The sequence below is a fragment of the Staurois parvus genome, unplaced genomic scaffold, assembly GCF_062004578.1.
Source record: "Staurois parvus isolate SC_StPar_1 unplaced genomic scaffold, SC_StPar_1.0 ptg003987l, whole genome shotgun sequence".
NCBI classification, from domain to species: domain Eukaryota; kingdom Metazoa; phylum Chordata; class Amphibia; order Anura; family Ranidae; genus Staurois; species Staurois parvus.
The window spans coordinates 1-14,102 of record NW_028321782.1 but is presented as its reverse complement, the minus strand read 5'-3'; the positions used below and the strand labels follow the sequence as shown (position 1 = coordinate 14,102).

The 14,102-nt window shown below is 51.2% G+C and overlaps 1 protein-coding gene across 1 annotated transcript in view; it reads right to left on the bottom strand.

Annotated features, from left to right (window-relative positions):
- Positions 1-12,382, bottom strand: part of LOC149427131 (histone-lysine N-methyltransferase SETD2-like) — a 70,187-nt gene extending 57,805 nt beyond the window's left edge. The window contains exons 1-4 of the mRNA XM_089668229.1: positions 12,235-12,382; positions 3,931-4,065; positions 3,712-3,840; positions 156-851 (exon numbers count right to left, since the gene is read on the bottom strand). Coding sequence (XP_089524355.1) covers positions 156-851; positions 3,712-3,840; positions 3,931-4,065; positions 12,235-12,267 — 993 coding nt within the window. The 5' untranslated portion in view covers positions 12,268-12,382. The remainder of the gene's footprint in view (positions 1-155; positions 852-3,711; positions 3,841-3,930; positions 4,066-12,234) is intronic.
- Between the last annotated feature and the right edge of the window lie 1,720 nt (positions 12,383-14,102).

Here is a 14,102-nt window from a genome sequence, read left to right as displayed (position 1 = left end):
TCCTTATACTACTTCTTCCTTCTACATGCCAGGCTTGCTATACAAAGGCTGACGGAGTCATTCACAACTGCCCAGAGTTCAGCTTTTGACCAATGGCCACCATGAAGAAGGTGAGGAGGTCCTGAAGAGCTTACCATCTAATCAGTGCTCCTTACCTTCAAATCCTTCCATCCCTCCAGGAGTTTGGAGGCCAGCTCACTCATGTCAATCATCTTATCCGGCTGTTCCTGGCTCCTCTCGCTCTCCACATCGGAGATGCCCTCTTCCTCGTCCTGAGACGGGGTCTCCACCGCAGGTGCCTCTTCTACCTTCAGCCCACCGGGGTCCTTGGGCTCCGTTTCGGAGACTTCCATACCAGCCGAAGCTTCTTTGTTCCCGTCTGCCGCTGGGTCCTCCTCAGATTTGGGGACAGAGGCTGGCTGCTCTTCGGTTGGCGTTGGAGGCTCCTCAACTTTGACCTCCTCCTTCATTTTCTCCCCTTCTTTCTGTTCCTCGGAGGCGGGGGCCTCTTGTTTTACGGACACGTCCTTTACTTCCACCTCGCTGGCGGCGTCGGACGCCGCGCTGTCCATGCTGTTTTCGCTGACGATTTTCAGCCGGCGCAGAATCAGCTTCTTGGGGGTCTCGCCCTCCATCTCCACGTTCAGCTTGGCGGCGGGGTCAGGCGTGTTAGCCGGGGTGTTGAGCGGGGTGTGCGCCCGCGACGTGTTCTCGCTGGAGTAGCCGTCGCCTTCGCTCAGCGCCGGAATGGCCATTTTGGTCTGAGACCACCTCTGTATGATGGGGAGGATCTTACTCTCTTCCAGCATGTTCTTGTTGGGGATGGGGAGGAGCTCCAACGTTCTGATGATCTAATCAGGAGGGCAAAAACAACAAAGATTATTCACTAGAAACGGAATATTCCAGCAAAAATCAGACGCATTGGGCGCAAATCTGACGGACTTTCTAAGACGGGTCCACCTGCCGCACTGCGCAGCCAGGCTGGTGACATACAGCACAGCCAAAGACTTGCTGACCTTTCACCTGAGGCCACCAATCTAGAGGGTTTCACTCCAAGCCGGGCCGAATCGTAGGGTTCCCAACAATGATGGATTACTCTAGGCGAAACGCGTCGGGGGGGGGTTGTGTGTGCGCCTGGTCCTGCAGCCTCCTGGGATACTAGTGGTGCTCCGAAATAAAAATTCAGGAGGGATTTGGGCAAAAATCCAAAATGGAGAGTTTTGTTTTTTAAAAGAGTGTGAGTGTGTGTATGTATATATATATATAGCGCGCGCGCGTGCGTTGGGCGGCACAGTGGCTTAGTGGTTAGCACGTCTGCCTTGCAGTAAATGGGTCATGGGTTCGATTCCCGACCATGGCGCCTCCTGCCTGGAGTTTGCATGTTCTCCCTGTGCCTGTGTGGGTTTCCTCCGGGTACTCCGGTTTCACTCCAAAGACATGCTGGTAGGTGAATTGGCTCCTGTCTAAATTGGCCCCAGTATGTGTATGTATGAGTGTGAGTTAGGGACCTTAGATTGTACGCTCCTCGGGGGCGGGGACTGATGTGAATGTACAATATATATGTAAAGCGCTGCATAGATTGACAGCACTATAGAGGTACCTGACATAAACAAATATATATATATATATACGCCACTGCCCTGTGTTGTCACTGTCAGCTCTAGTGGGGGCGGGGAAAGCACGTGATTGGTTGCTAGGACATCGGTGGTCCCAACATCCAATCAGTTGCTTGCCCCGCCCCCACTATTCACAGGAGAAGGAGGACGGCAAGGACAGGACTACTTCCAGCTCGTGTAGCTGCCTGGAGGAATGAATGGACACAGAGGTAAGGGGGGTTGGGGGGGATCCTGATGTAAGGGCGGGGGGAACTTTGGGGACCAAATTAAAGAGAATGGTCTCTACGAACCCTGATGTAAGGTGGGGGGCTCTGAAAACCATGATGTATAGGGGGACCCTGATGTATTTGGACTTTTGGGATCCTGATGTAAGGGAAGAGGGGAACTCTGGGGACCCTTATTTAAGGAGGGGGATCTGGGTCTCTGGGGGACCCTGATGTATGGGGAGGGCCTATGGGTGGGGGAACTCTGGAGACCATGATATAAAGGTGGACCCTGATGTAAGTGGTAGGGACTCTGGGGACCCTGATGTAAGTGGTAGGGACTCTGGGGACCCTGATTTAAGAAGGTGGGCTCTGGGGGACCATGTTGTAAAGGGAGGGCCTATGGGGACCCTGATGTAAGGTGGGGGGAGGGACTCTGGAGACCATGATGTAAAGGACTGACCCTGATGTATCGGGGGGGACTTTTGGGATCCTAATGTAAGGAGGGAGGACTCTGGGAAACCTAATTTAAGGAGGGGGCTCTGGGGGACCCTGATATAAGGGGATGGGCTATGGGGACTTCGATGCACATAAGGTGGAAGGACTCTGGAGACCATGATTTAAAGGGGGATCCTGATTTATTGGGGGGGGCTTTTTGGACCCTAATGTTGAGGGGGGACACCAGGGACCCTGATTTAAGGAGGGGGAACTTAGGGAAGGGGTTGTGGGGACCTCTCCTGTATCCTGTCCTCAGTCTTTATCTCCTGGGGGGGTGGAGCTCTAAAAAGAAGAGGTGGAGCCTAAAAACAAATATATATATATATATATATATATATATATATTTATTTTTTTTTTAGAACCACTTGAAGGTTTTACCCCCTTCAGGATCAGGACACTTTTTGCTATTCAGCACTGCGCTACCTTAACTGGTAATTGCGTGGTCATGCAACGCTGTATGCAAATGAGATTGTGATCTTTTTTTTTTTTTTCACACCAAGAGAGCTTTTTTTTTGTTTGTGTTTGATCGCCACTGTATTTGTTTATATGATATAAACCAAAAAAAGACTGAAAATTAAAACAAAAAAAAAAAAATGTTTTTACTTTCTACTATAAGGCCCGGTTCACACTAATGAAACGCCGTCCAGATGCATTCCGGACGCATTTCCGCATGCGTGTTTTTGATGCTTTCCAGTGCGATTTTTATGCACTCCAGTTCATTTTTTTCCCCTTTTTCTGCAATTTAAATAGGGACATGTGCGTTTCAGTGTTCTTTTTTTCTGCATTCAAAACGTACAGAAAGTCGGTGATCTGGTTGTCGGTGTCGTAGTTCACATCAGTGCTTGCAGTTCCGGGGCGTTCCGGTTGCAGAAAAAAAAAAAAAGGAAGAGAACAGACTGCATTTTTCCTGCACAGAACTGTACTGGAACGTGGTAAAACACATTAAAAAAAGCACCGGAACGCACATGTCCCTTATTTAAATTGAAGAAAAAGAGGGAAAAAATTTTCAGTTCCTTTTTTTCTGCATCCAAAACGCACAGAAAGTCGGTGATCTGGTTGTCGATTTCGTAGTTCACATCAGCGCTTGCAGTTCCAGTGCGTTCCGGTTACAGAAAAAAAAAAAAAAGTAGAACAGGCTGTATTTTTCCTGCACAGAACTGTACTGGAACGCGGTAAAACACACCAAAAATGCACCAGAACGCACATGTGCCTATTTAAATTGAAGAATGAGGGAGGGAAAAAATGAACCAGAACGTGTTAAAAATGCACCGGAACGCACCAAAAACAAGCGTGCAGAAATACAAAACTGCGTTTCTATGGTGTGAAACTGCTGCGTGTGGAGAGATCGGCAAGTATAGGCAACGGCCGACAACAATGACAAGACGTTCACTGACCTCCAGCTGCAACTTGATGCTGTTGTTCGTGTTCCCCCGGCTGTCACCGAGTTCAGCCATCCAGATCCACAGAAGAGACAGACCGTGACACTCCAAGAAGAGCTTCAGACAGGACTGGGACTGCGTGTTCTACAGGCAGAAAACCACGTTTCCATCACATGCACTGCATACACAGAAAACAGGTGCAAAAGACACAGAAAGCAGCCAGAGCCACGTTACCTTGATGAGCTTCAGACAGGTGAGCTTCTGCTCCAGGGTCTCGATTCGGACCATTAACCGGGACAGGCTGAGGACCTGATTCTTGTCAGACAGACCTTCCCCGTTCTCCAGGAGAGCCTCCAACTCCCCGTCCACCTGCAACAATCCAACAACCAGAAGTCATGATGCAGAAGTCATGATGCAGAAGTCATGATGCAGAAGTCATGATGCAGAAGTCATGATGCAGAAGTCATGATGCAGAAGTCATGATGCAGAAGTCATGATGCTGCGGCTGGCAATGGGAACATGAAGAAAAGGACAAAGGTGAGTGAATGTAATCACTTGACCTCCGGGATGATAGTGATTACAGGCAATCTAACGTCTGACCGACTAAATGACACGGACATCACCAGTGATCAGAGCAAACACAGTCACCGTACTAATGGCCCTTGCTGGGAAGGGGTCAACATTTTGGAGGCAACCCAAGGGGTCAAGCTGTGTGCCCAACAATGTTTACCGTGTGTTCCGTTTTACGAGGCAATGTGCCGGTTTTTACTCCCTGCTTTGCAAAATGGCCAAACGTTTCTGACATCACAGAAAATGGATGGGGACTTCCGTTCCTTCCACTCTTCCCAGGGAATGTGACCAATCCGGTGGCATCCTAACCGGGCTCCCTGATTGGACCGGAGAGTCTGGTAAAGGCGGCAGCGGTGGTGGTGGGGCGGGACCTAAATACAGCCACTCGGATCACTTTTACTTTGAAGGGAACAATACCAGGATCATAGCTGTAGCTGCAACCATGGTCCTGGCAGGACCACTTCAACCCGTCCCGGAATAACCACTTCAACCCGTCCCGGAATAACCACTTCAACCCGTCCCGGAATAACCACTTCAACCCGTCCCGGAATAACCACTTCAACCCGTCCTGGAATAACCACTTCAACCCGTCCTGGAATGACCACTTCAACCCGTCCTGGAATGACCACTTCAACCCAAGGCCGTGTGTATGTAGATGGTCTACAGGTAGGAAGTGGTTTAAGTGTCAGTATAAAGCGTTCTCCGATTGGATGAGGTAGAGAGGCAGGGTGGTGACAACACACTTTCCTCCTCATCCAACCAAAGAACATTTTGCATTCATTCATAAGCATTCTATAAATGGCGCCCGTGCCAAGCGACCGATCTCCTGTGTTCACAATGCACCAAGACGGCCACTCGGCACGGGATCTGGAGGCGAGGGGAGATCCCCGGAGTAGCGGGGTCTGCTTCAGTGATTTCCAGCTTCTAGGGGCATCACCCAGGCATTGTGTATACATGCGATTGGTCCAAGCTGGACCACGGTACTATATAAACATACACAGTGGAGAAAAGAATGATTTGACACCCGCAGATTTTGTACGTTTGCCCACTTACGAAGAAATGGAGGGGCTACCATTTAAAATACACCTATGATAAAAAATGACAGAGACAGAATATCAACCAAAAATCCAGAAAAAAACACGATACAAATGTTCTAAAATGGAGTTGCAGTTCAGGGCGTGAAATTAGTATTTGATCCCCAACCAACCAGCAATGATTCTGGCTCCCACAGACTGACTGTGTGCTCATGTGCTCCACAGATCAGTCCTGTCCATTTAAGAAGGTTCTCCCAACGACAATTTGTGTATAACAGACACCTGACCACAGAATCTCTTTCTTGGGCACCACCATGGGTAAGACCAAAGAGCTGTCAAAGGACATCAGGGACAAGACTGTAGACCTGCACAAGGCTGGAATGGGCTAGAAGACCATCAGTGAGAAGCTCGGTGAGAAGAAGACAACTGTTGGAGCGATTATTTGTAAATGGAAGAAATACAAAATAACCATCAATCGTCGTCCTCGGTCTGAAGGCCAATGCAAAATTTGGTCTCATGGGGTTAAGGATGATCATGAGAAAAGTGACAACTACATGGGAGGAGCCTATGAATGATCTCAAGGAAGTTGGGAGACCACAGTCACCAAACAAACCATTGGTAACACAATACGCCTCCATGGACTGAAATCCTGCAGCTCCCGCAAGGTCCCCCTCCTCAAGAAGGCACAATGTCCAGGCCCGTCTGACGTTTGCCAATGAACATCTAAATGATTCAGAGAAGGATTGGGAGAGAGTGCTGTGATCAGATGAGACCAAAATTGGGCTCTTTGGCATTAACTCAACTCGCAGGAAGAAAAATGCTGACCACGACCCTAAGAACTCCATCCCTACAGTCATGCACGGAGGTGGAAACATTATGCTTTGGGGCGGTTTCTCTGCTAAAGGTACAGGCCGACTTTGCCGCATTGAAGGGCCAATGGACGGGGCCATGTATTGTAAAATCTTGGATGAGAACCTTCTTCCCAAAACACTGAAGATGGGTTGTGGATGGGTCTTTCAGCATGACAATGACCCAAAACATACCGCCGCCAAGGCAACAAATGAGCAATCATTCGCAAATGGAAGAAACACAAAACAAGTGTCAGTCTCCCTAGGTCTGGTGCACCATGCAAGATCTCACCTCGTGGGGTGTCAATGATCATGAGAACAGTGAGGAATCATCCCCGAACTACACGTGAGGATCTTGTCAATGATCTCCAGGCAGCTGGGACCACAGTCACCAAGAAAACAATTGGTAACACACTACGCCGACAAGGACTGAAATCCTGCAGTGCCCGCACGGTCCCTCTGCTCAAGAAAGCCCATGTCCAGGCCCGTCTGAAGTCTGCCACTGAACATCTGAATGATGCAGAGGAGGACTGGTGGGAAGTGTTGTGGTCAGATGAGACCAAAATCCAGCTCTTTGGCATCAACTCAACTCGTTGTGTTTGGAGGAGGAGGAGGAAGGCTGCCTATGACCCCAAGAACACCATCCCAACTGTGAAACATGGTGGTGGAAACATTCTGCTTTGGGGGGGGTTTTCTGCTAAGAGGACAGGACAACTGCACCGCATCAAAGAGACGATGGACAGGGCAATGTACCCTCAAATCTTGGGTGAGAACCTTCTTCCCTCAGCCAGGGCATTGAAAATGGGTGGTGGATGGGTGTTCCAGCATGACAATGACCCAAAACACACGGCCAAGGCAACAAAGGAGCGGCTCAAGAAGAAGCACATTAAGGTCCTGGAGTGGCCTAGCCAGTCTCCAGAGCTTCATCCGATTGAAAATCTGTGGAGGGAGCTGAAAGTTCGAGTTGCCAAACGTCAGCCACCAAACCTTCATGACTTGGAGAGGATCTGCCAAGAGGAGTGGGCCAAAATCCCTCCTGAGATGTGTGCGAACCTGGGGGCCAACTCCAGGAAATGTCTGACTTCTGTGAATGCCAACAAGGGATTGGCCACCAAGTACTAAGTCAGGTTTTGCTCGGGGATCAAATCCTTATTCTACTCACCGAACTTCAACTCCATTTATAACATTTGTATTGTGTTTTTTTCTGGATTTCTGGTTGATATTCTGTCTCTATCATTTAAGCTACGCCTAGGATAAAATCGATAGACCCCTCATTTCTGTGTAAGTGGGCGAACGTACAACATCTGCCGGGGATCAAATCACGATCCCCCCCTTCCCGGTACCACAACTGTAATTCATCTTCAAAAAGCCATTCTCTGGGCTCATTCACACTCGCTTCAACTTTAACACATATTAAAGCCCGTACCGCTTCTTTGATGGGTTTTTGATGCTTTGGAGATGCTTTTTTGAAGCTTGGAAAATGCCCCGTGTGTGCTGATTTTCTATTTGTTTTAAAAGGGACCCAGTAGAACCCCCAACTCAACAGATCCATAAGCTCTTTGGTACCCTCATTCAGCAGATCCCAAGCTTAGTAGTACCCTTGTTCAGCAGATCCCCAGCTCATTGGTACTCTCATTCAGCAGATCCCCAGCTCATTGGTACCCTCGTTCAGCAGATCCCAAGCTCATTGGTACCCTCGTTCAGCAGATCCCAAGCTTAGTAGTACCCTCGTTCAGCAGATCCCAAGCTCATTGGTACCCTAATTCAGGAGATCCCAAGCTTAGTAGTACCCTCGTTCAGCAGATCCCCAGCTCATTGGTACTCTCATTCAGCAGATCCCCAGCTCACTGGTACCCTCATTCAGCAGATCCCCAGCAATTTGGTACCCTAATTCAGCAGATCCCCAGCTCATTGGTACTCTCGTTCAGCAGATCCTAAGCTCTTTGGTACCCTCATTCAGCAGATCCCCAGCTCATTGGTACCCTCATTCAGGAGATCCCCAGCTCTTTGGTACCCTCATTCAGCAGATCCCCAGCTCATTGGTACCCTCATTCAGGAGATCCCCAGCTCTTTGGTACCCTCGTTCAGCAGATCCCCAGCTCATTGGTACTCTCGTTCAGCAGATCCCCAGATCAATGGTACCCTCATTCAGCAGATCCCCAGATCAATGGTACCCTCATTCAGCAGATTTCAAGCTTAGTAGTACCCTCGTTCGGCAGATCCCCAGCTGATTGGTACTCTCATTCAGCAGATCCCAAGCTCATTGGTACTCTCATTCAGCAGATCCCCAGCTCTTTGGTACCCTAATTCAGCAGATCCCAAGCTCATTGGTACTCTCATTCAGCAGATCCCCAGCTCATTGGTACTCTCATTCAGCAGATCCCCAGCTCTTTGGTACCCTAATTCAGCAGATTCCAAGCTCATTGGTACTTTCGTTCAGCAGATCCCCAGCTCAGTAGTAACCTCCAGCTCTGCTGATCCTCTTGGTTGCAGACGCTCCTTTCTCTGGTCCCCGCTCACCTCCCACGGTTTTGCTCCCACGTTGCGCACCACATGTGACGTTGCTCATTTCTCCTGCTCTGATCCCCCCGATACTCTACTGCTCAGTCCTCTGCATCCAGTCCCCGCTCACCTTCCCTATAGCTTTCCTATGTTGCACATCATGTACCGTCTGCTAGTTGCTCCGGACCCCGCTCACCTTCCTGCTGCTCCGCGCTGCACCCCAGATGTGACGTCTGCACCAGACACTCCCAGAATATACACACATGAACCAGAAGTGACTGCTGATGACGTCTTTCCGGTTTGCTTGTTGGTTTCCCAGTGCATCCTGGGATATCTCATACCTGCAATACCTCCAAAACAAAGCGAAGCTAACTCTGAATAAGTACCCATTCACATCTGAGCGTAGCATTTTTTGTGCATATCTTACTGTGATTTCGCGTGTTTTTAGCCATTTTTGAGCTTTGGCTTTTTTTTTGTTAGCCAATAAAGAAAAATATTATTATCTGTTGCATCATTTGTTGCTAGGTTTTTCTGTTTTTTTTAGTTTTTCCATCAGATTTTAGTTTTATTACTATTCATTTATTATTATTTAGTTTAGGGTTAGAACTCGGGGTTAGGATTTTATTTATTATTTAATTATTATTTATTTATAGTATTTTATTATTTTATTTTTATTTGTTAGGGTGATAATAATAAATGAAACTAAACTAAATACACAAATAAAGATAATCATAAATACTATGTAATAATAAATAAATATTAACCCCTAACCTTAACCCCCCCTACACCTTAAAAAATATATTAACCACTTCCAGTCCCGACACTTTCCCCCCCTTCCAGTCCCCACACTTTCCCCCCCCTTCCAGTCCCGACACTTTCCCCCCTTTCCAGTCCCGACACTTTCCCCCCCTTCCAGTCCCGACACTTTCCCCCCCTTCCAGTCCGGACACTTTCCCCCCCCTTCCAGTCCCGACACTTTCCCCCCCTTCCAGTCCCGACACTTTCCCCCCCTTCCAGTCCCGACACTTTCCCCCCCTTCCAGTCCGGACACTTTCCCCCCCTTCCAGTCCGGACACTTTCCCCCCCCTTCCAGTCCGGACACTTTCCCCCCCCTTCCAGTCCCGACACTTTCCCCCCCTTCCAGTCCCGACACTTTCCCCCCCTTCCAGTCCCGACACTTTCCCCCCCCTTCCAGTCCCGACACTTTCCCCCCCTTCCAGTCCCGACACTTTCACCCCCTTCCAGTCCCGACACTTTCACCCCCTTCCAGTCCCGACACTTTCACCCCCTTCCAGTCCCGACACTTTCACCCCCTTCCAGTCCAGGCCAATTTTCAGCTTTCAGCGCTATCACACTTTGAATGACAATTGCGCGGTCATGCAACACTGTACCCATATGAATTTTTTAGCATTTTTTTTGAGACAGATAAAGCTTTATTTTGGTGGTATATATTCACCGCTGGGATTTTTTTTTATGTAAATGAAAAAGTCCAAAAATTTTGGAAAAAAGTGTTTTTTCTAACAACATTTTGCAAATAAATAATATTTCTTCATAAATCTCGGCCAAAATGTATTCGGTTATCTTTTTAGTAAAAAAAATAAATAGCCCAAATTAGTTTATAACCAAAAATTATAATTTTTAAACATTATTTTTTCACATTTTTTAATTTTTTTTACATACTGTCACCCTAGCAGTACAGGGTCACCATGGTGACCACTGTACTACTTGTGGGGGGTGATAAAGATTTATTTATTTATTTATTAAAGGCTGTAAAAGCAATCATTTCTCCTCTCTGGCTGCATTCTTGCAGCCATTGAGAAATACGGTGATTGGTCACAGCTTGTCACATGGTACAAGGCTGGTGTGAATGGCCCTGTACCATGTGATCTCAGTGATCATTCACAGATTTCACAAGGTAGTAAGCTATGTCAGAAGTGACATCTTGCTTACTACTATTCCGTTTATATACAACGGCCGGATGGGAAGTGGTTAAAAACCAATGCTACATACTGAAGAAGGTCCAAACGGGCCATAACCATTCTGAAATGTAGGTAACTATGCAGGTATGGGGCTCTGATGCTTGTTGGACTGTCCACCCTCCACCAGATCATTCTAGTCCAGGCCCCGGCGATCGAGAGGTTGATTTTTCTGGTTATTACCGAAAATAGCTCCAATATCCGACCCCAAGAGGAAGATCCTCCAGGAGCGCCAACGGAGGGGGAAGATCCTCCAGGAGCGCCAACGGAGGGGGAAGATCCTCCAGGAGCGCCAACGGAGGGGAAGATCCTCCAGGAGCGCCAACGGAGGGGGAAGATCCTCCAGGAGCGCCAACGGAGGGGAAGATCCTCCAGGAGCGCCAACGGAGGGGGAAGATCCTCCAGGAGCGCCAACGGAGGGGGAAGATCCTCCAGGAGCGCCAACGGAGGGGGAAGATCCTCCAGGAGCGCCAACGGAGGGGGAAGATCCTCCAGGAGCGCCAACGGAGGGGGAAGATCCTCCAGGAGCGCCAACGGAGGGGGAAGATCCTCCAGGAGCGCCAACGGAGGGGGAAGATCCTCCAGGAGCGCCAACGGAGGGGGAAGATCCTCCAGGAGCGCCAACGGAGGGGGAAGATCCTCCAGGAGCGCCAACGGAGGGGGAAGATCCTCCAGGAGCGCCAACGGAGGGGGAAGATCCTCCAGGAGCGCCAACGGAGGGGGAAGATCCTCCAGGAGCGCCAACGGAGGGGGAAGATCCTCCAGGAGCGCCAACGGAGGGGAAGATCCTCCAGGAGCGCCAACGGAGGGGGAAGATCCTCCAGGAGCGCCAACGGAGGGGGAAGATCCTCCAGGAGCGCCAACGGAGGGGGAAGATCCTCCAGGAGCGCCAAACGGAGGGGGAAGATCCTCCAGGAGCGCCAACGGAGGGGGAAGATCCTCCAGGAGCGCCAACGGAGGGGAAGATCCTCCAGGAGCGCCAACGGAGGGGGAAGATCCTCCAGGAGCGCCAACGGAGGGGGAAGATCCTCCAGGAGCGCCAACGGAGGGAAGATCCTCCAGGAGCGCCAACGGAGGGGAAGATCCTCCAGGAGCGCCAACGGAGGGGAAGATCCTCCAGGAGCGCCAACGGAGGGGAAGATCCTCCAGGAGCGCCAACGGAGGGGGAAGATCCTCCAGGAGCGCCAACGGAGGGGAAGATCCTCCAGGAGCGCCAACGGAGGGGAAGATCCTCCAGGAGCGCCAACGGAGGGGAAGATCCTCCAGGAGCGCCAACGGAGGGGAAGATACTCCAGGAGCGCCAACGGAGGGGAAGATACTCCAGGAGCGCCAACGGAGGGGAAAGATACTCCAGGAGCGCCAACGGAGGGAAGATACTCCAGGAGCGCCAACGGAAGGGGAAGATACTCCAGGAGCGCCAACGGAAGGGAAGATACTCCAGGAGCGCCAACAGAAGCGAAGATACTCCAGGAGCACCAACGGAACTCTCAATGTGAAAACGGAACTCATTCTCCATTGGAGGATTCTGTCCGATGCGACATTCCATCACAACCAGCTATAGGACACTTGTAGCAGCGATGGACGTTGTACAGGAACCACAAGACTCACCGAATCCTTCTTGCGGGACCTTTCCTTCTTCATCTTGCCTCCAGCCGCTCGAACGCTCACTCGGTTCTCGCCGCCCAGGTAGCCCCGGCAATTGCCAGATCCGCAGAAACATTTCTGAGCCTCTCTCCTGCAAAGAGATAAAAAGGTCAACAGCGAATAGACGGAATAAAGAAGACAAGAAAAAAACGGCAAATCCAAAGAAACTCAGCAAAAATGGGTTCCGTATCACGATTGGGAGGGCGGGGACAATACTTTTGGCAATATGGTGAAAAAAAAAAAAAGATGCAGCAGGCGAGTCCATTGTGCTGAAATGTCATTGCAGCAACAATTCAGAATGGTCCTTGGTAGTTTGTGTGGAACCCGGGACCCTCCGCACCAGGAGGAACCCGGGACCCTCCGCACCAGGAGGAACCCGGGACCCTCCGCACCAGAGGAACCCGGGACCCTCCGCACCAGGAGGAACCCGGGACCCTCCGCACCAGGAGGAACCCGGGACCCTCCGCACCAGGAGGAACCCGGGGACCCTCCGCACCAGGAGGAACCCGGGACCCTCCGCACCAGGAGGAACCCGGGACCCACCGCACCTGGGTCCAAAGACTTCATCCCGATACCTAATGGCAGTCAGGGTACCATTGTCTAGCCTGTAGAGGTCTGTGTGTCCCTCCATGGAGATGCCTCCCAGACCATCACTGACCCACCACCAAAACGGTCATACTGAACCATGTTACAGGCAGCAGAACGTTCTCCACGGCTTCTCCAGACCCTTTCACGTCTGTCACGTGTGCTCAGGGGGAACCTGCTCTCATCTGTGAAAAGCACAGGGCGCCAGTGGTGGACCTGCCAATTCTGGTGTTCAATGGCCAATGCCAATCCAGCTCTATGGTGCCAGGCAGTGAGCACAGGGCCCACTAGAGGACGTTGGGCCCTCGGAGAGGGGGAGAGTGAGAGGGGGGGGTGAGGGGGGGGGTGAGAGAGGGGGGGTGAGGGGGGGGGTGAGAGGGGGGTGGAGTGAGAGAGGGGGGGTGAGATAGAGAGAGGGGGGGGGTGAGATAGAGAGAGGGGGGGGGTGAGATAGAGAGAGGGGGGGGGTGAGACAGAGAGAGGGGGGGGTGAGATAGAGAGAGGGGGGGGGTGAGATAGAGGAGGGGGGGGGGGGTGAGATAGAGAGAGGGGGGGGTGAGATAGAGAGAGGGGGGGGGTGAGATAGAGAGAGGGGGGGTGAGATAGAGAGAGGGGGGTGAGATAGAGAGAGGGGGGGTGAGATAGAGAGAGGGGGGGTGAGATAGAGAGAGGGGGGTGAGATAGAGAGAGGGGGGTGAGATAGAGAGGGGGGGGTGAGATAGAGAGGGGGGGTGAGATAGAGAGAGGGGGGGGGTGAGTGAGAGAGAGAGAGAGAGGGGGGTGAGAGAGAGAGGGGGGAGAGAGAGTGGTGAGAGAGAGGGGGTGAGAGTGAGAGAGAGAGAGGGGGGGTAGAGAGAGAGGGGGTGGAGAGAGGGGGAGAGAGAGAGGGGGGTGGAGAGTGAGGGGTGGAGAGTGAGAGAGAGGGGTGAGAGTGAGAGAGAGGGGTGGAGAGTGAGAGAGAGGGGGGTGGAGAGTGAGAGAGAGGGGGGTGGAGAGTGAGAGAGAGGGGTGGAGAGTGAGAGAGAGGGGGTGGAGAGTGAGAGAGAGGGGGTGGAGAGTGAGAGAGGGGGGGGAGAGAGAGAGGGGGGTGAGAGAGAGAGGGGGGGTGAGAGAGAGAGGGGTGAGAGAGGGGTGGAGAGAGAGAGGGGGGTGAGAGAGAGAGGGGGTGGAGAGAGAGAAAGGGGAGAGGAGAGGGGGGGGGAGAGAGAGAGAGGGGGGGAGGGGAGAGAGGAGGGGTGGGGCGGGGG